The sequence below is a fragment of the Bos grunniens genome, chromosome 24 (genome assembly GCF_055505025.1).
Source record: "Bos grunniens cultivar Pamir isolate PY7600 chromosome 24, Bosgru_T2T1.0, whole genome shotgun sequence".
Classification (NCBI taxonomy): Eukaryota; Metazoa; Chordata; class Mammalia; order Artiodactyla; family Bovidae; genus Bos; species Bos grunniens.
The window spans coordinates 2,016,575-2,041,371 of record NC_141188.1 but is presented as its reverse complement, the minus strand read 5'-3'; the positions used below and the strand labels follow the sequence as shown (position 1 = coordinate 2,041,371).

General features: G+C 41.7%; 1 protein-coding gene across 6 annotated transcripts in view; it reads left to right on the top strand.

Moving 5' to 3' along the window:
• The window catches only part of ADNP2 (ADNP homeobox 2), a 32,852-nt gene extending 8,262 nt beyond the window's left edge, over positions 1–24,590 (top strand). For all 6 annotated transcript variants that reach the window (XM_086372503.1, XM_086372499.1, XM_086372501.1 and 3 more), the window contains 3 exons: positions 2,777–2,897; positions 15,211–15,300; positions 19,902–24,590. In XM_086372503.1, the coding sequence (XP_086228629.1) occupies positions 2,790–2,897; positions 15,211–15,300; positions 19,902–23,144 (3,441 nt within the window). In that variant the 5' untranslated portion in view covers positions 2,777–2,789 and the 3' untranslated portion in view covers positions 23,145–24,590. The remainder of the gene's footprint in view (positions 1–2,776; positions 2,898–15,210; positions 15,301–19,901) is intronic.
• The last annotated feature ends 207 nt before the right edge of the window (positions 24,591–24,797 follow it).

Sequence of the window (24,797 nt, the reverse complement as noted above, 5' to 3'; positions counted from 1 at the left end):
ATGTTCTAGTGGGTTATATTTTGATAACTGTTTCTGAATACCCAACCACCCTAAAACTTCGTGGAGTGAAACATTTTATATAAAAATTCAGTAACTCTTCAGGTGGGAGCAAGGGGAGATGGCTCGTTTATGTTCTGCAATGTCTGGGGCCTCACCTGAGAAAACTCAAAAGACTTGGGGTGAGTGGACAGCTGCAGGCTGTAAGAGCATCTTCACTCTCATGTTCAGTGGTTGATGTGGAGCCTTTCCATGTGGGCTAGTTGAGCTTCTTGCAATAAGGAGTCTAGAGTCCAAGAGTAATGGTACCCTCAGGGCAAGGAAGTGTGTGGCGTTTTGTGGTCTAGCCTGGGCATTCACATAGCCATGCTTTATTGGTCGAGGGAGCTGCCGAGTTCTTTCCAGGTCCAAGGAGTGGGAGCGTAGATGCCTCTCCTGCTTGGGAGTGTCACTGACATGTTGTGAGGAAAGCATGTGGGATGGCTGATACGGTGATATTATCTTTGGAAACTTCAGGGCCGCAGGTTATAATCTGTTACTGTCATTTATTTGGTACTCACATTGTCCCATACTTGGCTTGTGGAAACTTCTTCAAGCTGACTTGAGTACTTTTGACACGTCTCCCCGTTTTCTGAGCAACTCCTTTATTTTCTGGCAGAAGACATTCTAGGATCATTTTGTCTCTTCTGTGCTCCAGCCCTGAAATCAGCCATTTTTGCAAGGAGCCCTGCTTCCTTTTAAGGGAAAGTGATATTTAGAAAGGATGATTTGAGCCCAAGGCGTGGTCTGCTACTGGTGTGTAACTACTTCCAGGCTCTTGCAGTGGCCTGAGCTGTACAATATACACATACACATTAACAAATATATATTTTTAGAATCCGTATTTATTACAGATAATAAGGTCACAGCTGTACCTTTTATCCTGGTCAGCTACCACAGGATTTGTTTTAATTTTATGCCTTTTCAGATATTTTAAAAGCAGAGTTGGTGGTGGTTTAGTTGCTAAGATGTGTCCAACTCTTGCGACCCTATGGATTGTAGCCCACCAGACCCCTCTGTCCATGGGATTCTCCAGGCAAGAATACTGGAGTGGGGTGCCATTTCCTTCTCCAGGGGATCTTCCCAACTCAGGAATCAAACCTGGGTCTCCTGCATTGTAGGCAAGTTCTTTACCAACTGATCTACTAGAAAAGCCCAAAAGCAGCATTACTGAGATGTAATTTACATTCCGTACAGTTCATTTGCTTAAAGTGTACAGTCAGTGGTTTTTATTTAGCACATTCACAGAGTTGTGCATAACATCACCACAGTCGATTTAGGACATTGTCACTGTTCCAGAAAGAAACTTAGCCATCACCTTCCATTCTCCTCAGCCCCTAAGCAACCAATGTTCTCCTTTTTGTCTCTGTAAATTTTGTCTATTCTGGACATTTCCTATCAATTGAATCATATAATATGTGGTCCTTTGTGTCTGATGCCTTTCACTTAGAATAATATTTCCCAAGGGTTATCAGTGTAACATGCATCAGTACTTCACTTTTTATGGCCAAATAATATTCCATTCTTCCGATACACAAATTTTATGTATCTATCAGTTGATGGACATTTGCGCTTTTTAGTTTTTGACTGTTACAAGTAATGGTGCTGTGAACGTTTTTGTTCAGGCTTTTGTTTGGATGCAGGTTTTTTATTTCTCTCAAGTGGTATTGCTGGTTCATATGGTACTTACATGTTTAATCCTTGAGGACCTGCTGGACTTTCCCAGACCGGCTGCACCATTTTTCTGCCATTACTGCCAGCAGTGTATGGGGGATCTACTTTCTTCACATCCGTGCCAGCACTGTTACTGCTGCTTCTTTTAAGATTGACAGCCATTCTAGTTGGTGTGACGAGTTATCTCATGATGGTTTCTATTTGCTTTTCCCCATAGCTAATGTTGCCTAGCATATTCTTAAGTTCTTAATAGCCATTTGTATATTGTCTTTGTAGAAATATCCAGATCCTTTTCCTGTTTTTAAGTTGGCATATTTGTTCTTTAATTATTGTCATCGGAGATTTTTTTATATATTCTAGATATAAGTTCCTTATCAGAAATAAGATTTACAAATGTTTTCTCCCATGTTGTGGATTCTCTTTTCATTTTTTTGATGGTTTTCTTTGAAGCATGTACGTTTTTCATTTTGATGAAGTCCAACTTAGCTACTTTTTCTCTTGTTCCTAGTGTTTTATGATATCATATCTGAGAACCTGTTGCCAAGTCCAATGTCATGAAAATTTATGCCTGTGTTATCTTCTGAGAGTTTTGAAGTTTTCACTTGTGCATGGATGTATAGGACTCATTTTGAATTAATTTTTGTGTATACTAATAGGAAAGAATCCAACTTATTCTTTGATTGTGGAAATCTAATTGTCCCAGAATAATTTGTTGAAAATTACTCTGCTTTCTTTACCTACCCTGTTTTTAAAAATTTTATGCACATACATGTATGTGTGTATATATGGATGCGTGCTAAGTTGCTTCAGTTGTGTCCGGCTCTTTTTGACCCTATGGACTATAGCCCACCAGGCTCCTCTGTCCATGGGATTCTCCAGACAAGAATACTGGAGTGGGCTGCCATGCCCTCCTTCAGGGGATCTTCCTGACCCAGGGAACGAACCCATGTCTCTTATGTCTCCTGCATTGGCAGGCGGGTTCTTTACCACTAGCGACTTGTGTGTGTGTGTGTGTGTGTCTGTGTGTGTATACACTTATTATAATTTTGTTTTCTTTCCTTTAAAGGAAAATTTCAAAAATGTTTCAAATTCCCGTGGAGAATCTTGACAACATCAGGAAGGTACGGAAAAAGGTGAAAAGCATTCTTGTGGACATTGGGCTTGACAGCTGCAAGGAGCTGCTGAAGGTAAGAGGACACGTGTAATGGTTGAAGAGAAGACAGTAACCCCGGAAGCCCTGGGCTGAGGGGGACTCTTTGAGTGGGACTCTGAACGGGACTTCGAACAGGTCAGATGCTTCAAGGTGGAAAGTACTGCCTCTTAAAATGAGGCCCAGGAACAGCATTCCTTTTTATTTATGTCTTTATGGTTTAAAGTGACTGCTTTAGGCTCCAGTTTTTAGTTACTTTAAAAGGGTCATTCAGTTCAGTTGCTCAGTCATGTCCGACTCTTTGCGACCCCATGAACCGCAGCACACCAGGCCTCCCTGTCCATCACCAACTCCCGGAGTCCACCCAAACCCATGTCCATTGAGTCGGTGATGCCATCCAGCCATCTCATCCTCTGTCGTCCCCTTCTCCTCCTGCCCTCAATCTTCCCCAGCATCAGGGTCTTTTCAAATGAGACAGTTGTCTGCATCAGGTGGCCAAAGTATTGGACTTTCAGCTTTAGCATCAGTCCTTCCAATGAACACCCAGGGCTGATCTCCTTTAGGATGGGCTGGTTGGATCTCCTTGCAGTCCAAGGGACTCTTCGAGAGTCTTCTCCAACACCACAGTTCAAAAGCATCAATTCTTCGGCACTCAGCTTTCTTCACAGTCCAACTCTCATATCCATACATGACCACTGGAAAAACCATAGCCTTGACTAGATGGACCTTTGTTGACAAAGTAATGTCTCTGCTTTTGAATATGCTATCTAGGTTGGTCATAACTTTCCTTCCAAGGAGTAAGCGTCTTTTAATTTCATTGCTGCAGTCACCATCTGCAGTGATTTTGGAGCCCCCAAAAATAAAGTCTGACACTGTTTCCACTGTCTCCCCATCTATTTCCCATGAAGTGATGGGACCAGATGCCATGATCTTCGTTTTCTGAATGTTGAGCTTTAAGCCAACTTTTTCACTCTCCTCTTTCACTTTCATCAAGAGGCTTTGTAGTTCCTCTTCACTTTCTGCCATAAGGGTGGTGTCATCTGCATATCTGAGGTTACTGATACTTCTCCCGGCAATCTTGATTCCAGCTTGTGCTTCCTCCAGCCCAGCGTTTCTCATGATGTACTCTGCATAGAAGTTCAATAAGCAGGGTGACAATATACAGCCGTTAGTTGCAGCATATATTTGTTTTTGATCTTTGAGGGGAATATGTTGAATTACTTAAATTTTTTTAACAGAAAAAGACTAAATCAGTTTTTCAGTATTAGAGTAATCCCAAACGGGGATGCATACTTGTACAGTAGGGTTGTTTGTTTTCTTTTGTCTTTTTTGATTTGTGAATTTAATACATGCAGTCTTACAAAAGTTGAAAAAATTAAAGTCACAGTCACATTCTTTATGATGAACTCTGTTCTCATATAATATTATAACTTGAGAATATATGGCTAGCATAAAGAAATAAAAATTGTTAAATAAAGCTTGCTATGTAGCTTTATAGCCATTCTGTGCATGTTTAATTCATAACTACTGAAAATAGGGACTGTGTCTGCTTTGAATTTTTCAGAGTTGTGAATAATTTGATTCAAGATATTACTGGCCCAGGAAGAGATCAGTTTCTTAATTTTTAAATCTCAGACTTTGAACCAGATTGATTTTATTTATAAAAAAGGGCTGAAAGACTAATAAATACCAGGATTCTCATTAATGGTCAGAATTGATTTTTGCTTTAAAGTAAACTTTCTGAAGAAAAGATCTCAAGTAGTTTGCTTGTCAAACGTTGCTGCCCCAGAAAAATCTTCCCCCTAAAATTCTGCTCTTTCCACTTCATTATCTTACCTGCTCTGTTTTTCTCCAAACCTCTCATAATACCTGATGCTGTTTGTTTATGTGTCCCTGAGGTCAGGTATTGCCTTTGGTTGTCATCTCTCTTTAGTCTCCTTTAATGTGAATTCACTTTTAAAATAGAATTTTGTTATAAACTTAGTGTTTTATTTAGATAAAATGTCAGTAACAACTACAGTTTTTCATCCTGGAGTCCTTTGATTTTGACATTGCATAAAACTGGACATTCCTCACTAACTTGCTTCCTTAGTCAGTCTAAGATTGTTTACTCATCTCAATTTGTTCAAGACTGTTAACTTTTTCTTTCCAAGACTATGCTGACACAGATGTATGTATATTTCACAAAAGAAAAGTAAGACATTTGAATGGCATACCAGTATTTTTAGTTAATTAACTATTGGGTTAAATTTTACTAATTCTTTTGGGGGGAAATTTTGTTTTTATTAATTTGTAGTTGGTCTTATATTCTTCAGACTTTCTGAAAACTCAAGCAATATAAAAGTTCATTATAGAAAAATTAGAAAATATACATAGAAACATAGAGAAAAAAATGACTCGCTTGTACGCTGTTACCCTAGAATCTCCATGGTAAACATTGTTATATTAATATCTTTTCAGATTTTTAGAGACAGAACATGCTCTTAACCATGTGTTGGCTTTGTGTTTTCTTTTCACTGAATCCCACATTAAGAACTTTTTAATGTGAAATGTACTTACTCTTAATCCATTGTAGTAATTAGAGTTCTTGGTTAAAAGTGATGAAAACCAACACTGACCAAATGAAACAGGAGGACGTTTATCTGACACCTATCAGGGTCCTTTCTGTTTCCTTATCCAGCATTTCAGACTTCATAGTGAGAATTCACTCTGCCTTCTTGGAGTTCCAAAGTGTATATGACTCCATTCATCCTAAGAGTTAGGACCTCAAATCATAGGCTGTACAGTTCTTGTCAGAAACCTGGCTGAAAGTAAACCTGAGGGAAAATAAGCTCTTCCACGAACCTTATCTCCTTTTCTAAAAGTAGATCTAAACCCTGCAACTCCTTAAAGTATCTTGAAGAGGTTCTTTTTTTTTTTTTTTCCCCCTAGGGAGATGAAGTAATTTTTTATTTTTTTATTTTATTATTTTTTTAATTTTATTTTATTTTTAAACTTTACATAATTGTATTAGTTTTGCCAATGTGCAAGTTAACAACATTTGATCCGTTATAGTAAAGGCTGCTGCTGCTGCTAAGTCACTTCAGTCGTGTCCAACTCTGTGCGACCCCATAGACGGCAGCCCACCAGGCTCCCCCGTCCCTGGGGTTCTCCAGGCAAGAACACTGGAGTGGGTTGCCATTTCCTTCTCCAATGCATGAGAGTGAAAAGTGCAAGTGAAGTCGCTCAGTCGTTTCTGCCTCTTAGCGACTCCATGGACTGCAGCCCACCAGGCTCCTCCGTCCATGGGATTTTCCAGGCAAGAGTACTGGAGTGGGGTACCATTGCCTTCTCTGTATTAAAGGCTAGCTAGATACTTTGAAGGGCCCTGTGCAAAATGAAAATGTGGGGAAGTGTGCTGTCCCAGGCAGATGATAGCTCCCACGTGATTTCAGCTTCTGAGCCAGGATGCTTCTGGTACTTGGATTCAGAGTGGGCTCTAGGTGCCAAGTTATCTGCCAAACACCGTGGTGCTGCCAGCCCAGGGTGAGGCTGGTGACCACCTTGCCTCCTCCTCTCCCCAAGTCTGAACCTGGCTTTTAGCAGGGTGACTGTGGAATGTGGACCTCCTGATAGCTCAGCTCTTGCCCCAGGTGGTGGGCGAGAGTCTCAGAGTGGTTGTGGGAGAGGGGAGCATGGAGGGTATGGGGACCGAGAGCAGGGACAGGCTCTGTCCCAGAAACAGTGGCGGTGGGACCGTGTGTGAGCTGAAGCTTCAAGCCCCTGGTGTGCGCTTCGTTGTCCTGTCAGACTTCACGTCATAAAACAAATTCAGAGTTAACTTATCAACATTTTAAAAATGGTGATAGCAGGGACTTACCCTGCACTGACCTGTCTGAACACAGGACCCTGTGCACCTGCAGTGGTTGCAGCGCCTCTTTGGTGTTGGCAAAGACTTTTCCAGTTCTTTATTTTTTTAATTTAATAATTTAGTTTATTTAGCCTCATATGTTACAAATATTATTTCAATATGTAATCAGTATAAGATAAGTAATGAACTATTTTAATCTCTTTTCCCCTTAAATCTTCCAAGTGTACTTAGAAATTTTTTATAAAAGTAAGATATAACATGAAATTGCCATTGCTGTGTGACTCGTGGGATCTTATTTCTCTGACCAGGGACTGAACCCTGGCTGTAGTGTTGAAATCTCCGAGTTATAATCACTGGACCACCAGGGGAATTGCCCATTTAGCCATTTTTAAGTGTACAATTCAGTACCATTAATTACATTCACACTGTTTTGCAACTAGATTCCACCATCTAGTTGTTATCATCTCAAACAGAAACTCTTAAGTAATAAATCCCTATGCTCCCACCACAGCCCCTGATAACCTGTAATCTACTATATGTCTCCATAGATTTGTCTGTTAAAGATATTTCATGTGAGTGGAGCGTGCAATATTGGATCTTTTGTGACTTGCTTATTTTAATGTTTTTGAGGTTCATGTTGTGGCACGTGTCAATATGTTAGTCCTTCTTATGGCCAAGCGAGGAGAAGGCAATGGCACCCCGCTCCAGTACTCTTGCCTGGAAGATCCCATGGACGGAGGAGCCTGGAAGGCTGCAGTCCATGGGATCGCTGAGGGTCGGACACGACTGAGTGACATCACTTTCACTTTTCACTTTAATGCATTGGAGAAGGAAATGGCAACCCACTCCAGTTTTCTTGCCTGGAGAATCCCAGGGACGGGGGAGCCTGGTGGGCTGCCATCTATGGGGTTGCACAGAGTCGGACACAACTGAAGCGACCTAGCAGCAGCAGCAGCAGCAGCAGCAGCAGCAGCAGTCCGTTATATAACCACATATTGCATTTTATCAGTTTATCTGTTGATAGACACTAGGGTTGATTTTGTCTTTTGGCTATTGTGAATAATGCTGTAGTGAACTTTGGCTCATATGTGTCTGTCTGAGGCCCTATTTTCATTTTTTTGCTGGATCATGTAATAATTGTTTAGCTTTTATGAGGACCCACCTAACTTTCCAAAGTGGCTGTACCCTTTTCAGTTCCCACCAGCCATGCATGAGGGGTCCAGTTTAGCCACAGCCTTGCTGTTTGTTCTTTTTCTCTCGTCCTCTTTCTCTCCCTCCCTCCCTCGCCACTGTGGCCACTAATGATGTTGAGCATTTTTTCATGTACTTATTGGCCATTTGGATATCTTTGGAGATTTGCTTTCAAGTCTTGTTCATTTTTAAATCAGATTGTTTGTCCTTTTGTTGCTGAGATGTAGTTTTTTATGTACTCTGGATATTAAACCCTTATTAGGTATGATTTGTAGATGTTTTTTCCCATTTGTAGATGTTTTCTCCCATTCTCTTTTTACTTTCTTAATATCTTTTGATGCACTAAAGTTTTATATTTTGATGGAGTCCTGTTTGTGTGTTTGCAGTGCTTTCTATGTTGTATCTAAGAAGCCATTGCCAGATTCAAGTTAAAATTTTTCTGTGTTTTCTTCTAAGAGTATTACGGTTGTAGTTCTTTTTGTTTAGATTGTTGATCTGTATTAATTTTGTATATGGTGTGTTGCAAGGGTCCAACTTCATTCTTTTGCATGTGGAAATCCAGTTGTTCCAGAGCCATTTATTTCACTAATTTTCCCCCATTGAATGGAATTGGTAGCTTTGTAGAAAATGATTTGGCCATAGCTACATGGATTTATTTATGAACTCTCAGTTCTCTTTCATTAATCTGTATGTTTTTCCTTACAATAGTATTACAGTGTTTTGATTACCATAGTTTTGTGTTAAGTTTTGAAGTTGGAAAGTGTGAGTTCTTCAACTTCTTTGTTTTTTCTTTCCCCCAATATTGTTTAGGCTGTTAGGGGCCCCTTTCACTTCCATATGAACTTAAGGATTGGAGTTTCTGTTTCTGCCAGACTATTGGAATTTTGATTGGGATTATATTGTAGATCATGCTGGATAGTATTGACATCTTGGCAGTATTCCTACCCATGAATAAAGGATGTGTTTCTATTTATTTAGGTCTTTAATGTCTTTCAATAATGTTTGTAGTTTTCAGTCTACAAGGCTTTCACCTACCTCCTTGGTTATATTTATACCTAGGCATTTTATTATTTTAGATGGTATTGTAAATGAAATTGTTATCTTAATTCATTTTCAGATTTTTCATTACAGGTGTATAAAAAACAACTAACTTATGTATGTTCATTTTGTACCCGGCATTTTTACTGAATTTATTATTACCTCTGGTAGCTTCTTTTGGATTCTTTTTTTTGGCTGTGCTGGGTCTTCACTGTTGCACACGGATTTTCTCCAGTTTCAGAGAGTGGGGACTACTCTCTAGTTGTGGTACACAGGCTTCTCATTGTGGTGTCTTATCTTGTTGGAGAGCATGGGCTCCCAGGTGCTGGGGCTTCAGTAGCTGTAGCACATGGCTCAGTATTTGCGGCTCTCGGGCTCTGGAGCACAGGCTCGGTAGTTGTGGCACACGAGCTTATTTGCTCCTTGGCATGTGGGATCTTCCTGGATCGGGGATTGAACCCATGTCTCTTACATTGGCAGCCACAAGGGAAGCCCCACTTTGGATTCTTAATAGGATCGTATCACCTGTGAATAGAAAGTTATACTTCTTCCCTTTCAATGTAGATACCTTTTATTTGTTTTTCTTGTCTAAGAGCTCTGGCTAGGACTCCAGGACAATACTGAATAGCAGTGGTGAAAGCAGGCGTCCTTGTCTTGTTCGCAGTGTTGGGGGAACGCTTTCCGTCTCTCACTATTGAGTGTCATGGTGTCCATCAGTGCCTTTGTCATGCTGAGAAAGTTCTGTTCTAGTTTTCTGAGTGTTTTCTTAATCATGAAAGGATGTTGGATTTTATCAGATGCTTTCTCTGCCACTTGAAGTAGTTGTGTGGGGTTTTCTCCCCTTTGTTCTGTTATCTTTGGTATATTACACTGGTAGATTTTCTTATGCTGCCTCTGCTGGCATTCCTGATATAAATCCCACTTGGTCATAGTGTATAATCTAATCACTCTAGGGTTTTGTTCCTTAGTATCCATTATGTAGTTTTCATTTTTATTCATAAAGAATATTTGTAATTTTCTCTTCTTGTGATGTCTCTTTAGCTCTGTTATTAGGATAATGCTGGCCATGTAAAATGAATTAGGAAGTGTTACCTCCTCTTCTGTTGTGGGAAGAAGAGTTTGAGAAGAACTGGTGTTAATTCTTCTTTAAATATTTGGTAGAATTAATCAATGAAGCCGTCTGGCCCTGGACTTTTCTTTGTTTTGATATTTTTGATTATGCCTTTTGATTCAATCTCTACTTGTTATAGGTCTGTTGAAATTTTCTATTTCTTGAATAAGTTTGGATAATTAGTGTGTTTTTAGGAGTTTGTCTATTTCATTTAGTTTATCTATTTTGTTTGTATACAGTTGTTGCTAGTATTTTCATCTAATCCTTTGATTTCTGTAAGGTCAGTTGTAAAACACCCACTTTCATTTCTGGTTTTACTTATTTTTATCTTCTCTCTTTTTTCTGTCAGTCTAGCTAAACATTTGTAAATTTTGTTGATCTTTTCAAAGAAACAACTTTTGGTTTCTTTGATTATCTCTTTTTGTATCTTTGTTCAGTTCTCAGGTTGTTTTAATTTTGGTGTGCAGCCAGCAAACTGTTCAGTTGTGAACACCAGGTATCTTAATCTACAAGAAATATTGAAATAGTTAATCTGTTTATTTCCTAATAATTGGGTTTTCTTGTTCTTTAGTCACAAGTTGAATCTGACTCCTTTCTGACCCATGGACTGTCGCCCACCAGGCTCCTTTGTCTAGGGATTTCCTAGGAATTTCCTAGGCAAGAACACTGGAATGGGTTGCCATTTCCTCCTCCAGGGGATATTCCCGACCCAGGGATTGAACCTATGTCTCTTGCTTGGCAGGTGGATTCTTTACCACTGAGCCACCAGGGAAGCCCATACTAGCTCTTTTTTCCCTGCATCTGACAGTGGAAAGCACTTCTTCCCTTAAACCCTTCTCATCTCCTGCTGTAGAACATTACTGCTTACTTCTTCCTTTTCCAGTATTTTCTTATGAAAAATTGAAGCCTATAGAAGTACTGAAAGGATTGTACCATGAAAACCCATGTACCTCCCACCTAAATTCTATAAAAATTTTTTTATTTTTATTTTTTTTTTAATTCTATAAAATTAACACGCATATGTATATACACCCATCATTCAACCTTATTTAAACAAAAAATTATCTGTTCGGCTGCACTGGGTCTTAGTTGCAACATGTGGGATCTTTAGTTTCAGCATGTGGGATCTAGTTCCCTGACCAGGAATTGAACCCAGGCCCCATGCACTGGGAGTGCAGAGTATTAGCCATTGGACCACCAGGGAACATCTTCTATCTTATACTTGGATGCATTTCTAAGTTTCAGGCATTGATAAATTTGCCCTTAAGCTCTTACAGCATAGGTGTATCGTTAACACAAGTTTAGTATTTCTTTACAGCTTTTAGTGGGAGGGGAATTTATATGTTTGTGAGATGCACCGTAGCCGTCTCCAGTTGATGGGTTTGGAAATGCACTGATTCATGCAGTACAAGCCCCTGTCAGGGCACAGGGCCTGGTGTGGCAGTCAGACCCCACCCCACCCTACCGGTTACCATCATGCTGAAGATTTTCGCTGTGGATGAGATTTGCCTGGCTGATGTGTTATATGAGTGAAATAATAGGTGCTCCTGGGGAAGATTCTTCTGTGTTGTTTCTCTGTAGCTGCTCGTTTTTGTTGCTGAGGAGGATCCCATTCTGTGAGTAGTTTGTTATTGATTCTTCTAATGTGAACACCTAGGCCGTTTCTGGTTTGGGGTTATTATGAGTAAGGTTCTTATAAATATTCTTATAGGGCTTCCCTGGTGGCTCAGACAGTAAAGAATCTGCCTGCAGGTGATGTGGTTTTGATCCTGGGTTGGGAAGGTCCCCTGGAGAAGGGAATGGCTGCCCACTCCAGTATCGCCTGAAGAATCCCATGGACAGAGGAGCCTGGTGGGGTTGCAAAGAGCCGGCACAGCTAAGCAACTAGCACTTTTTTTTTCAAATATTCTTATAAAAGTGTTTTTTGTGGACAGCTGTTTTGGTATTTCTTGGATAAGTATCTAGATTTGGTATTATCCAAAGTAGTAGTGTGATTTCACACTCCTGACAGCAGTGGGGAGGGTTTCCCTTGCTCCACATCCTCACTACCTTTCGATAGTGTTGGTTTTCAAAAAATTTTTGAAATGAAGCCTAAAATAGATGTAAGAATGTTCTTTATGTTACCCTGCAGCATAGTTGTTAGCTACATGTTTTTGGGAGATCCCCTTTTCAGGTTGAGAAAGATCCTTATTCTTACTTTGCTGAGAGCAGAAATTATTGACTGATGGTTGAATTTTGTCAGATGACTTCTCTATATTAATACAGTTTTCTTTTTTTAGTCTAGTGAATTACATGACTTTTATTTTTGTTATTTTTTAAGAAAAAAAATTGTTAAACCAACCTCTATCCCTGGGATAAATTCCACTTGGTCCTTTTTAGTATGTGGATTGATTTGCAAACATTTTGTTAAGGATTTTTCATCTATGTTCTTGAAGGGTATGGTCTGTAGTTTTCACTTTCTGTTACATCTTTGTCAAGTCTTGGCCAGCCTTGTGAAATGAATTGGGAGTTGTTTCTTTCTTTTTATTTTCTGGAAGAGTCTATGTAGAATTGATAATACCATGTTTAGTAGAACTCCCAGTGAAGCTGTCTGGAATTGGAGCTTCCTTTGTGGGAAGGGCTTTAATTATGAAGTCAGTTTCTACACTAGACATCAGGCTATCGGGTTACCTGATTTTCCTGAGTGAGCTTTTTCTCATACTCTTTTAAGAGATTTGTCCTTGTCAGTTTAATTTGTTGAGTTTATTGGCATTATGGTGTTCATATTATTTTCTCATCTGTAGGAACCATAGTGGTATCTCTGTTTATTCTTTGGCCGCTCTGGGTTTTCGTTGCTTTGCACAGGTTTTCTCTAGCTGTGGCGAGTGGGGGCTTCTTCGTCACGGGGTGCTGATTTCTCACTGTGGTGGCTTCCCTTGCTGCAGAGCACGGGCTCCAGGTGCAAGGGCTTCAGCAGCTGCAGGTTGCGGGCTTAGCTGCACCCTGGCGTGTGGAATCTTCCTGGACCAGGGATTGGACTGCTGTCCTTGCATTGGCAGGTGGATTCTTATCCGATTGCCACCAGAAAAAGTCCTCCCCTCTCTTTTTGGCATTGGTGATTTATATCAGCTTTTTTTTGACCAGTGGTCACATGATATTGATTTCCTTCTTTTTATCTTTGACCTCTCTGTGATTTTGTATTTGAAGTGAAATTTTTATAGACAGCATATAATTGTTGCTGTTGTTCAGTCTCTTAAGTTGTGTTTCACTCTTTGTGACCTCATGGACTGTAACATGCCAGGCTCCTCTGTCCGCCACTGTTTCTTGGAGTTTGCTCAAATTCTTGCTGGTGATGCTATCTAACCATCTCATCCTCTGCCAGCCCCTTCCCCTTTTGCCTCAGTCTTTCCTAGCATCAGGGTCTTTTCCAGTGCGTCTGCCCTTTGTATCACTTGGCCAAAGTATTGGAGCTTCAGCAACAGTCCTTCCATATTCAGGGTTGATTTCCTTTAGGAAATGGTTTCCTTTAGGACTGGTTTGATCTCCTTGCTGTCCAAGGGACTCTCAATAGTCTTCTCCAATACCACAATTTGAAAGCAGTTCTTTGGTGCTCAGCCTTTTTTATGGTCCAACTCTCACATCCATACATGACTGCTGGAAAAACCATAGCTTTCACTAAATGGACCTTTGCTGGCAAGATGATGCCTGATTTTTAATATGTTGTCTAGGTTTGTGGTAGATTTTCTTCCAGGGAGCAGGCGTCTTTTTAATTTCATGGCTGTGGTCATCGTCTGCAGGGATTTTGGAACCAAAGAAAGTAAAATCTGTCACTGCTTCCACTTTTTCACCTTCTAGTTGCCATGAAGCGATGGGACTGGATATCATGATCTTAGTTTTTTGAATGTTTAGTGTTAAGCCAGCTTTTTCACCCTCATCAAAAGGCTCTTTAGTTCTTCTTCACTTTCTGCCACTAGAGTGGTATCATCTACATATCTGAGGTTGATGAATCCCAGCAGTCTTGATTCCAGTTTGTGAATTCATCTAGCCCGGCATTTTGGATGATGTACTCTGCAAAAAAGTTACATAAGCAGGGTGACAGTATGCAGCCTTGGACTCCTTTCCTGATTTTGAACCAGTCAGTCAACATATAATTGGATTGTGGTTTTTAACTCAGTCTGACATTCTATACTTCTTATTTGAGTGTTTAGACCAGAGGTAGGCAAACTGGGCCAAATCTGGCTTGCTGTCCATTTTGTAAATAAACTTCTTGAAATATAGCTTTGCTTGTCTGTGTTTACATACTGTCTGTGGCTGCTTTTGTGCACAGTGGTAAGCTTGAGGAGTTGTTTCAGACAGACTGCATGCTGGCGAAGCCTTACATATTCACTGTCTGACTTCTTACCAACACTTGGAGTGCCCACATCATCCCACCCCAGACACGCTTCTCCATGGGGCTCACACTGGGAAGACAGTGTTTGCTCATGTGGGTTTTCTCTTTCAGAAATTATTTGTGGGAAATCTGATCTGTTTATTTCTTATAAGATGGTATTTTTAAAACTACATATATATATATATTTATGTATGTTTTTGAATTTATGGAAGACTAAAGACATGGAAAGAATCCAGCACCCCAGCAAGTGTGGCCAGGAAGGAAATCAGCTCTGTAATAGGACAGTTTAATGAAGCGCAAACAAGAAGTGTGGGAAAGGAAGAAAAAAATGTATTGAATTTAAGACTCTGTGAAACTCAGAAGATACGTTTACTAAGTATAAACTCTGTAAGGACTTGACATAAATTGAAAGGCAGCTGCTGAAGTACAGAAGCTGTAGTATTAACTTGGATTATTTCAGCATTTTCCCCAGGTCTCCAGCTTGATGGGAACTCTGTCAGCGTTTGCCATGGGGTATATTTTCATTTCAGTTTTCCCATGTAGATTTCCCTTTCTTTCTTTATCTCCTTCCCTCCCTTTCTACGCACTGTGCAGCATAGGGTATCTCATTTCCCTGACCAGGGATTGAACCTGTGCTCCCTGCGTTGGGAGTGCTGGGACTTGTGACCACTGGTCCACCAGGGAAGTCCCTTGCATGTAGATATCTTAAGTGCCAAAGAATCCCATTGGGTTCGTTCTTCTTTATCTTATGAAATTACATAATAATCTCTGTTTTTCTCCCTTTCTAAAAGGACCTTAAAGGCTTTGACCCAGGAGAGAAGTACTTTTATAACACATCATGGGGAGATATTTCTCTGTGGGAACCTTCTGGAAAGAAAGTGGTATGTATTTTTATTTCCAATTTTCATGTTTCCTCAGAACGTGGGGTAAGTGTTGGTTTAGTTCTGAGGAACATCATGTGTTTCTGGGTTGCAGATGAATGAAAAGGATGAGGAGGGGTATAATGTAAACATTTAGGGAAGTAGAAAAAGTTAAATGTTTTATAATACAGGATTGTTGATGCTGTGAGAGTTCTCTGCATATAAAGTTGATGAAGTGATACAGTGAAATTACTATATTATTATTATGTGCCTCTGATATAAGAAGGACTTTTGAGTTATGTAACTATTCTGAGTAAAAAGAAATGACTTCAAGTATGAGCATACATTCTGGTTTCAAAAATTAAAAATATGGAGTTTGAATCGGGGAACACAATTTATAATAAATTTGAAACCTCAATGTTAAGCAGATTCCCACTAAACTATGTGACATACTGCTGAGTTCTCCGTTGTAAAGTGTTTCCTCTGGAAAACCTTCCTGCCGCCCAGCCGCTGGGTTAGCACCTCTTCGGCTCCAGGCAGCTTGCCCCAAGGGGACCAGCCTCTGCTCATTGCCTCCCCCTCCCATTTGTCCAAATAGCGTAGCCCTTGAGAATTCTGGCTTAAAAAAGCTTTCTGTAACTCGTCAGTCGTTTTTCTGTCAGAATTTTATTTGTAAACATTTCTGTTGTCACCTTGTCCTCTTGAGTCCTGCTTTCTGCCTGTTCTGTGTCTCTTCCCTTCCTTGACCCGACATTCCCCTCTGTACCAACAGACACAAGATTCCTTGAAACCGCTCTGATTTGGCTATTCTGCTCAAAACAGCTCATGGCTTTTCAAATATGCCTTATTTTGAATACCTTGGCTTCGTGAATATTTTCTTAGGCCTCTCTGATTTTTCTCATCTGAATTCCTAAAAGATTGTATGTAATATGCAGTATAATGTATAATTATATGCTCTTCATCAAGAAACATTTTTTGAATTCCTGCTACAACTTTCTGAGTGCTTGATGCAAAAGGTGAAAGTTAAGGTTCTTTTCCTTAGGGAGTTTATGTTTTTTTGTGTGTGAATGGGCACAAAAAGTTAAATAACAATGTGAAATAGTGGAAATTGGATATGTTAAATAGGTACCATATTCAGAAAAAATAAACCACTGTTACCTGGTGTGGTAGAGGCTGTGTTACGTGCTAGTTTTAGTACCTTGCTCTGTATTCGTAGAGAACCTTCTTTAATTTGTGTCTGGGAAATAGGATTTTTGAACAAAGACAGTTTTTCGGCCACTGCAGCAGGAATGTGCTACTCGGCTGGATTATGTGGCTCATGCTGCAGAGAAATGAGATGTGCTGGATATCTGGGTTTGGGATGGAGATGCTTGTGTTATGTTGAAAATGAAGCCCAGCTGTTATGGGACCTGAAGATGTGGCCTTAGGCAGAAGGGAGACAGGGATGATCTCGGAGACAAGGCATCCTGCAGTGCCCGTGATGCCTGACTCCACTTCTTTCTGCTTCTCTCCTTAGTTATTTTTCTGTTACAGTGAACCAAGGTCTCACCCTCCAGTTATTTCTGATTGATCACTTTCCTAGAACTTTGACTTACAGGTTTTTCTCTAAACATTTGCTTTCACGTCTCTTGGGTAATTGCCAGGTGTGAGATTGCTGGGTTGTACAATATATGGTCCATCTCTGTAACAGACTGTCGGACTGTTTTCCAAAGTGGCTGTACCATGTTGCTTTCCCACCAGTGGTGTGTGTCCCGGCTGCTCTGCGTCCTCACTGGACTCAGTCAGGGTTTTTGTGCTTTTGGATTTAACTGCTTATTTTCCATTTTAATAGGCTTGTAGTGGTGTCTTCTCTGGTTTTAATTTGCATCTCCCTAGTGACTGACAGTGTTGAGCATCTTTACATGTGTTTCCGTGGCATCTGGATACCCTCTTTAGTTTAAAGTATTCTACTCTTAAATGTTTTGCCAGTTTTCTAGAAATTGGGTCATATGTTTCCTTACTGAGACTTGAACATGTCCACAGTGTGTTTTATGGACACAAGTCCTTTATTAGGTACGTGGTTTGTAAATATTGTCTTCTAGCTTGTGGTTTGTCTTTTTGTCTTTTAAAGTATCTTTCAAAGAGAAGATTTCTTACTTTGATAAAATCCTGTTTATAATTTTTTTCTACTGTTGTTCAGTCACTCAATCATGTCTGAGTCTTTGCAACCCCATGGACTGCAGCACACCAGGATTCCCTATCCTTCCACTATCTCCCAAAGTTTGCTCAAACTCATGTCCATTGAGTTGATGATGCCATCCAACAATCTCATCCTCTGTCATCCCCTTCTCCTCCTGCCCTCAATCTTTCCGAGCATCGGGGTCTTTTCCAGTGAGTCGGCTCTTTGCATCAGGTGGCCAAAGTTTTGGAGCTTCAGCTTCAGTATCAATCCTTCTAGTGAATATTCAGGGTTGATTTCCTTTAGGATTGACTGGTTTGATTTCCTTGTAGTCCAGGGGACTCTGAACAGTCTTCTCCTGCATTACAGTTGAAAGCATCAATTCTTTGATGCTCAGCCTTCTTTATGGTCCAACTCTCACAGCCATCCGTGGCTACTGGAAAAACCATAGCTTTAACTAGATGGACCTTTGTTGGCAAAGTTATGTCTCTGCTTTTTAATATGATGTCTAGGTTTGTTGTAGATTTTCTTCCAAGGAGCAAGTGTTTTTAATTTCATGGCTGCAGTCACCGTCAGCAGTGATTTTGGAGCCCAAGAAAATAAAAGTCTGTCACTGTTCCCTTTTTTCCCCACATCTATTTGCCATGAAGTGATGGGACCAGATGCCATAATCTTCGTTTTTTGAATGTTAAGTTTTAAGGCAGCTTTTACACTCCTCTTTGACCTTCATCAAGAGGCTGTTTAGTTCCTGTTTGCTTTCTGCCATTAGGGTGTGTCACCTGCATATCTGAGGTTATTGATGTTTCTCCTGGCAACCTTGATTACAGCTTGTGCTTCATCGAGTCTGGTATTTTGCATGATGTACTACTCTGCATCAAAGTTAAAGAAGGAGGGTGACAATATACAGTCTTGATGTACTCCTTTCCCAATTTTGAACCAGTCTGTTGTTTTGTGTCCAGTTCTAACTGTTGCTTTTTGATCAGCATACAGATTTCTCAGGAGGCATGTATTTTCTATTATGGATTGTATTTATGGTGTCTTATTTAAGAAATCTTTCCTTGATCCAAAGATCTGTTCAGTACTAACAGATAGTAACAAGTTGTTAGTTCTGTTGACTCTTTAACTGGGTGTAATTTTCATTAAGTATCTGGTTTTTCAATACAGTATTTTTGGAGTATAAGATGCTCCATTTTAAATGAACCACAAATGAAACTAAAGTACAGCATAAGGTGCTTCCAGATTTCAGAGATATTAAAATAGAAAAAAGTGTGTCCGAATTGGTGAAACATATTTTTTAAAATGTGATGTGTGGTTGGCTGTCCCCTAGGTTTTTTATAGATTCTCCTGGAAATGCCAGAACCTGGGATTTCTTAATTGCTGAAAAGGCAGTAGTGACATGTTGTTGAATGTGTTTGGGTGCTTTCTCTGATCAGTGACCCAAGAGGAAGACTGTGTGACTAGCAGAGAGAGTGACAAAACCCACAGGAGGGGAATTTGTATGTGTGTGTGTGTGTGTGTGTGAGTGGTCTCCGAGCACTGGGAAGGACGGGGGTGGCCAGCGGCCACTGCATCAGCGGGAAACAGCTGCAGGGCGGGAGGACCTCTGCCCTCTTGTCTAACCTGTCCACACCCTGGCCTTCCTGCTTTGTGAAACTAGGCGCAGTGTTTTCTGGTGCTCCAGCTCTGGGATCTGGTGCCTGCCATGCTACTCTCACGTCAGACCAGCAAGGCTTCCTGGATGTTAGAACACATTGTGCTCCTCAGTTGGCCAGCTGTTGTACAAATGTCTGTTCTTATGCCCCAGGCTTGTTGAATTCCCCATATTTGCCTTACAGAGAGATACCATGTTGTCAGAGTGGCAGTCTGTGGCTTGAACTTACCTCAGGCTTATTCACAGTGAGTGAGCCACAGCCCCTCTGTCTTCAGTGGATATCACTGTCCATTTGTCTTCTGGAATCTGGGAAATGAAAGGGGTGATTGGTTTAACAATTATCAAGTTTGGTTAAGTTATAACATTCCAGAAGTTTTAGAATTTGGAGTAAAAACAACTTGGAACTAAGAAAAGTGGAATAAAAAAGGGAGAAAGTAGTTTTTTCTTGCTGAGAATTGAGTTCAATTGATGCAGTTGATTCAGAGTATAGGATTAAATAATGAGATTTGTGATTTTAATGGCTGGCTTTGGAAATGGGTTTCAGGTAGCTATGTTTTTGGGGCCAAACGCAGTTTGTATGTATGGCCTAAATGCTGAGAATAGTTGTTACATGTTTAAAGTGTTTTAGGAAGAAAATGAAAAGGGTTTTGTGATGTGTGTTGTCTGTAGCTGCTTTTCCTTACAACACAGCCCTAGATCCAGCAAGTTAGAAGAAAAAATATCGTTTACTTGTTAACTGTAGATTGTGTAGCATCTGATTTTTATTAAACTATGTAGTTTTATTAAACTGTGCTTGACTTTTTTTTTTAACAGAGATATCGAACAAAACCATACTGTTGTAGCCTCTGTAAATACTCCACAAAAGTGCTTACTTCATTCAAAAATCATTTACATCGCTACCATGAAGATGAAATTGACCAGGAGCTGGTGATCCCTTGCCCAAACTGCGTGTTTTCCTCTCAACCCAGAGTTGTGGGAAGGCACTTCAGAATGTTTCATGCACCTGCTCGGAAAGTCCAGAATTACACAGTGAATATTTTAGGTGAAACAAAATCATCTAGGAGTGATGTGATAAGTTTTACATGTTTAAAATGTAACTTTTCAAACACTCTGTACTACAGCATGAAGAAGCATGTGCTGGTAGCACATTTTCACTACTTAATTAACTCCTACTTTGGCCTGAGGACTGAGGAGATGGGTGAGCATCCAGGAGCTGACGACACTCTCTGTGCAGAGAAGTTGCCCCTGTCTGACAGGTATTACTGTAAAAAGTGCAACGCCAATGCCAGCAGCCAGGACGCTTTAATGTATCATATTTTGACATCCGATATACACCGGGATTTGGAGAACAAGCTTAGGTCTGTGATCTCAGAACATATTAAGAAGACTGGCCTTTTGAAGCAGATGCATATTGCTCCCAAACCAGCTGCACACGTGGCCATACCGCCGAATAGCAGTGCTCCAGGCATCCCAGCCTCCTCTCCGTGCTTCCACCTTGCCTTGCCGCAGAATGGCCAGAGCCAGACCGTGGTGCAGCCGGTTCAGGGTGCAGCCCCTCCGGCGACTGTGGGTGCGGGGGCTGTGGGCAGTGTCACCCACTCTCCGCCCGCAGTAGCCCAGCCTCACATGACTCTGGTCTCTAGTCCTCTGCCAGTGGGCCAGAGCAGCCTCACTCTGCCACCCTCAACGCCTCAGCCTGTCTTTCTGTCTCACGGAGTGCCACTTAATCAGGCAGCAAACCCTCCTGTGTTGCCTTTGAGTCAGCCGGTTGGACCTGTAAATAAGTCTGTTGGAACCAGTATCCTCCCCATAAACCAGACCATCCGCCCGGGGGTTTTGCCTCTCAACCAGCCTGTGGGGCCCATAAGCAGGCCAGTTGGACCTGGAGTTCTCTCGGTGAATAGACCTGTTGGGTCTGGGGTCCTCCCTGTCAACCCATCTGTCACCCCTGGAGTGCTTCAGGCAGTCTCACCAGGGGTGATTTCTGTGAGTCGGACAGTCCCGTCAGGGGTCCTTCCTGCAGGACAGGTGACCCCTGCTGGGGTCATCCCTTCAGGACAGACAGCGACTTCTGGGGTTCTCCCTGCTGGCCAGGTGGTTCAGTCAGGGGTGCTCCCCATTGGGCAGACGGCCCCCTCAGGAGCACTGCCCACAGGGCTGACAGTCCCGCTGCGGGTGCTCCCGCCTGGCCAGGTAGTCCCACCTGGGCTCCTTCCCCCCAACCAGACAGTCTCATCAGCCGTTCTTCCTGTGAACCAGGGCATTAACTCTGGTGTTCTTCAGCTCAGTCAGCCGGTCATGTCAGGAGTTCTTCCTGTGGGCCAGCCAGTGAGGCCTGGGGTCCTGCAGCTTAATCAGTCTGTGAATACCAACATTCTGCCTGCAAATCAGACCATTAGACCCGGTGCTTCGCCAAACACCACTTTCCTGACGTCGGGCTCTATTCTCCGACAACTCATACCCACAGGGAAACAAGTGAACGGCATTCCCACGTACACACTTGCCCCGGTGTCTGTCACTCTGCCCGTGCCCCCTGGAAGCGTCGCCACCGTTGCCCCTCCCCAGATGCCCATCCAGCTCCTGCAGTCGGGCCCAGCTGCCCAGATGGCCAGTTCCATGACCGGCATGCCCTCCCCTCCTGTGGTGGTAAATGCCACTCAGAATATGTTTGTTCAGGCCTCTTCGTCTGTGGCAGAGGCGAATCAGGTGCTCAAACAGGCCAAGCAATGGAAAACCTGTCCCGTTTGCAATGAGCTCTTTCCTTCCAACGTGTACCAGGTCCATATGGAAGTGGCGCATAAGCACAGTGAATCCAAAGCTGCTGACAAACTGGAGCCAGAGAAACTGGCAGCATGTGCGCCGTTTTTAAAGTGGATGAGAGAGAAGACAGTGCGGTGTCTGTCTTGTAAGTGCTTAGTTTCGGAGGAGGAGCTTATCCATCACTTACTGATGCACGGGCTGGGGTGCTTGTTCTGCCCGTGCACCTTCCACGATATCAGAGGCCTCTCAGAGCACAGTCGGACCATGCACCTGGGGAAGAAGAAGCTGCCCATGGATTACAGTAACAAAGGTTTTCAACTGGATATCGACGCCAACGGCAACCTGCTGTTTCCCCACCTTGACTTTATTACCATATTGCCCAGGGAGGAGCTGGGCGAGCGGGAGGTCTACCTGGCCATCCTGGCGGGGATACACTCCAAGTCGCTGGTGCCCGTGTACATCAAGGTGAGGCCCCAGGCTGAGGGTGCGTCTGGGAGGCCTGGCAAGCAGGTGTTGACCTGCCCCTTTTGCTTTGGCACCTTTGTGACAACGGAGGCATACGAGCTGCATCTGAAGGAGAGGCACCACATCACGCCCACAGTCCACACGATTCTGAAGTCTCCGGCTTTCAAGTGCATCCACTGCTGCGGGGTCTACACCGGCAATATGACGCTGGCAGCCATTGCCATCCACCTGCTGCGCTGCCGCAGCGCCCCCAAGGACAGTAGCCCTGACCTGCAGGGCCAGCCCGGCCTCCTGGAGAACAGCGAGCTGCTTTTAGTCAACGGCGAGGTGATCCACGACCCCAGCTTCTCAGTGAAGAGAAAGCTGCCCGATGGCCACTCCGGGGCCGAAGACCAGAGGGATGGCACGGAGCGGCCCCTCATCATAGACGCGGACACAGACCCGGCCCCAGAAAAGGCAGCGAGCGCTGCACCTGTTAAACGGCAGCGGAGTGAGGGCAGGACGGAGGGACCGCCTGTTAGTGACGACGCTCTTCAGATTTTAGCATTAAATCCTAAAAAGTACGAAGACCGTTCTTACGAAGACAAAAAGCAGTTTCTTAGGGATTATTTCCACAAGAGACCATATCCCAGTAAAAAGGAAATAGAATTGTTATCCTCACTCTTATGGGTGTGGAAAATTGACGTGGCTTCATTTTTTGGAAAAAGAAGGTATATTTGCATGAAAGCAATAAAAAATCACAAGCCTTCTGTACTTTTAGGCTTTGACATGTGTGAACTTAAAAATGTTAAACACAGATTGAACTTTGAGCATGAACCACAAAACTTGTAAAAAAAAAAAAAGTTAGGAAATCTAAAGTATTAGATGAATAGCAGTTTTTTCAATTGAGATTTTAAAAAATGTTATTTTCTTCACTGTATGTTGAACTAATCAATTTCAGTGGTCTTTATGCTGCTCTTTAGATTTCTTTCAGGTGCTCAGAAAGACTTCTATATAAAGAAGTGAATAGTTCTTTCAAATTTGTTTCTTGCAGTTTGATTTTGTAACAATTATTTTTTGTTTTTTCCTGTCATGTAAATTAAATCTTTTGATAATTCATGCACGCCTTGTTTTCCCAGTAGTGTCAGTATCGTATGATAAAAACTGAAATCTATATATGTTTATTTTTCATTTAAGGAAATTTCAGCTTGTTTCAGAACACTTGATTAACTGCAAATTAAAACTGCTCTCCCTCAGCTTCCCAAGTAGCAGCAGACGATACAGTAAATGTTTAGAGAAGTGAGTAGCAGCCTCCGTGACATGTCTGGTTCCTTAAGGATGCACTGCATTAACTTATGCTGATTTCTTCTTGTAAGGTATTTGCTTATTAGATTATAATTTTGATTTATGTTTTTTCAGTTGTTTACGTCCTAACAGTTGTTTTTGATTGTAACCCAGAAAACCAAATGTTTTCATTTGTTAAAAATATACTGAACCTGAAGTCTGGTATTTAAATCAAGAGTTATTTTACAAATAAAGTAATTCTGTAGGTACAAAATACTTCTTACTGTAGACTTTTCCCCTCTTTTTGATATGGTGATGTCTTCTCCATTCAAAGACAAGACAATAAATCTTTAGTGCCTTTAGAACAAACACTGAAAACACACACAAGCTCTCCTCCTAACCTAACTGTTCATAAACCAGCGAACGGGAAAGTCTGTGTTACTCAGGAATAAAATGTTGATCCCTGAGTGTGGCTACTAAGATTTAAACAGGTTTTCAGGGAACAGGTGAAATGTATGGACTGGAGCTAGTCTCCTAGTTGGTGTATTAAATCTGACAGTTTCCTGGAGGTAAATTTATTCATTCTGGGAAAATGGGCTTTCCCATAGCCTGGTGTCCAGGTTACTGGGATGGGCTATTGCTAAGGAATCAAGCGTGTTACTGTCCTTCGGCCAACTAGACCTCGTTTTTTCCACAAAATCTGAAATAACTTAAAGCACCAGAAGCAGTTATGGAGACCAGCCTGTTTGACCTTGAGCCGCAGTGTTGGTGATGCACGGCAGAGGCGCCTGTGCCGCGTGCTTGGAAGATGCGACAGTCTACCACGTGGATTTTTAATAATTCTTGCATGTCATTGCTGTAATGTACATTTTTGAGGCAATCGTGAAACTGATGTGTGTGTGATTGTTGGTGTGCTCTGTTGTAAATTCAAAGAGCTTGTTCAAGTTTTTTTTTTTTTTTACTTATTGTTTTCAGAGTGTCTATTTTGAATTAAAACTTGTTATACCACTGCAAGTAGAACTGTTTAATTCTTTTAAATGTTAAAACATCATGATGATTCAGAAACAATTTAAACATGAAAGTAGATACCATATTTGTTGTTGTGAAAATAAGCACACCCCCAAAAGGCTGACGAATTACAGGGTCATGAAGTAGCTGTGGCTGGAGATCCTTGCTTTGTGTGACAGTGGCCGGGAGTTGCCTTTCTCCAGGCTGAGCTCT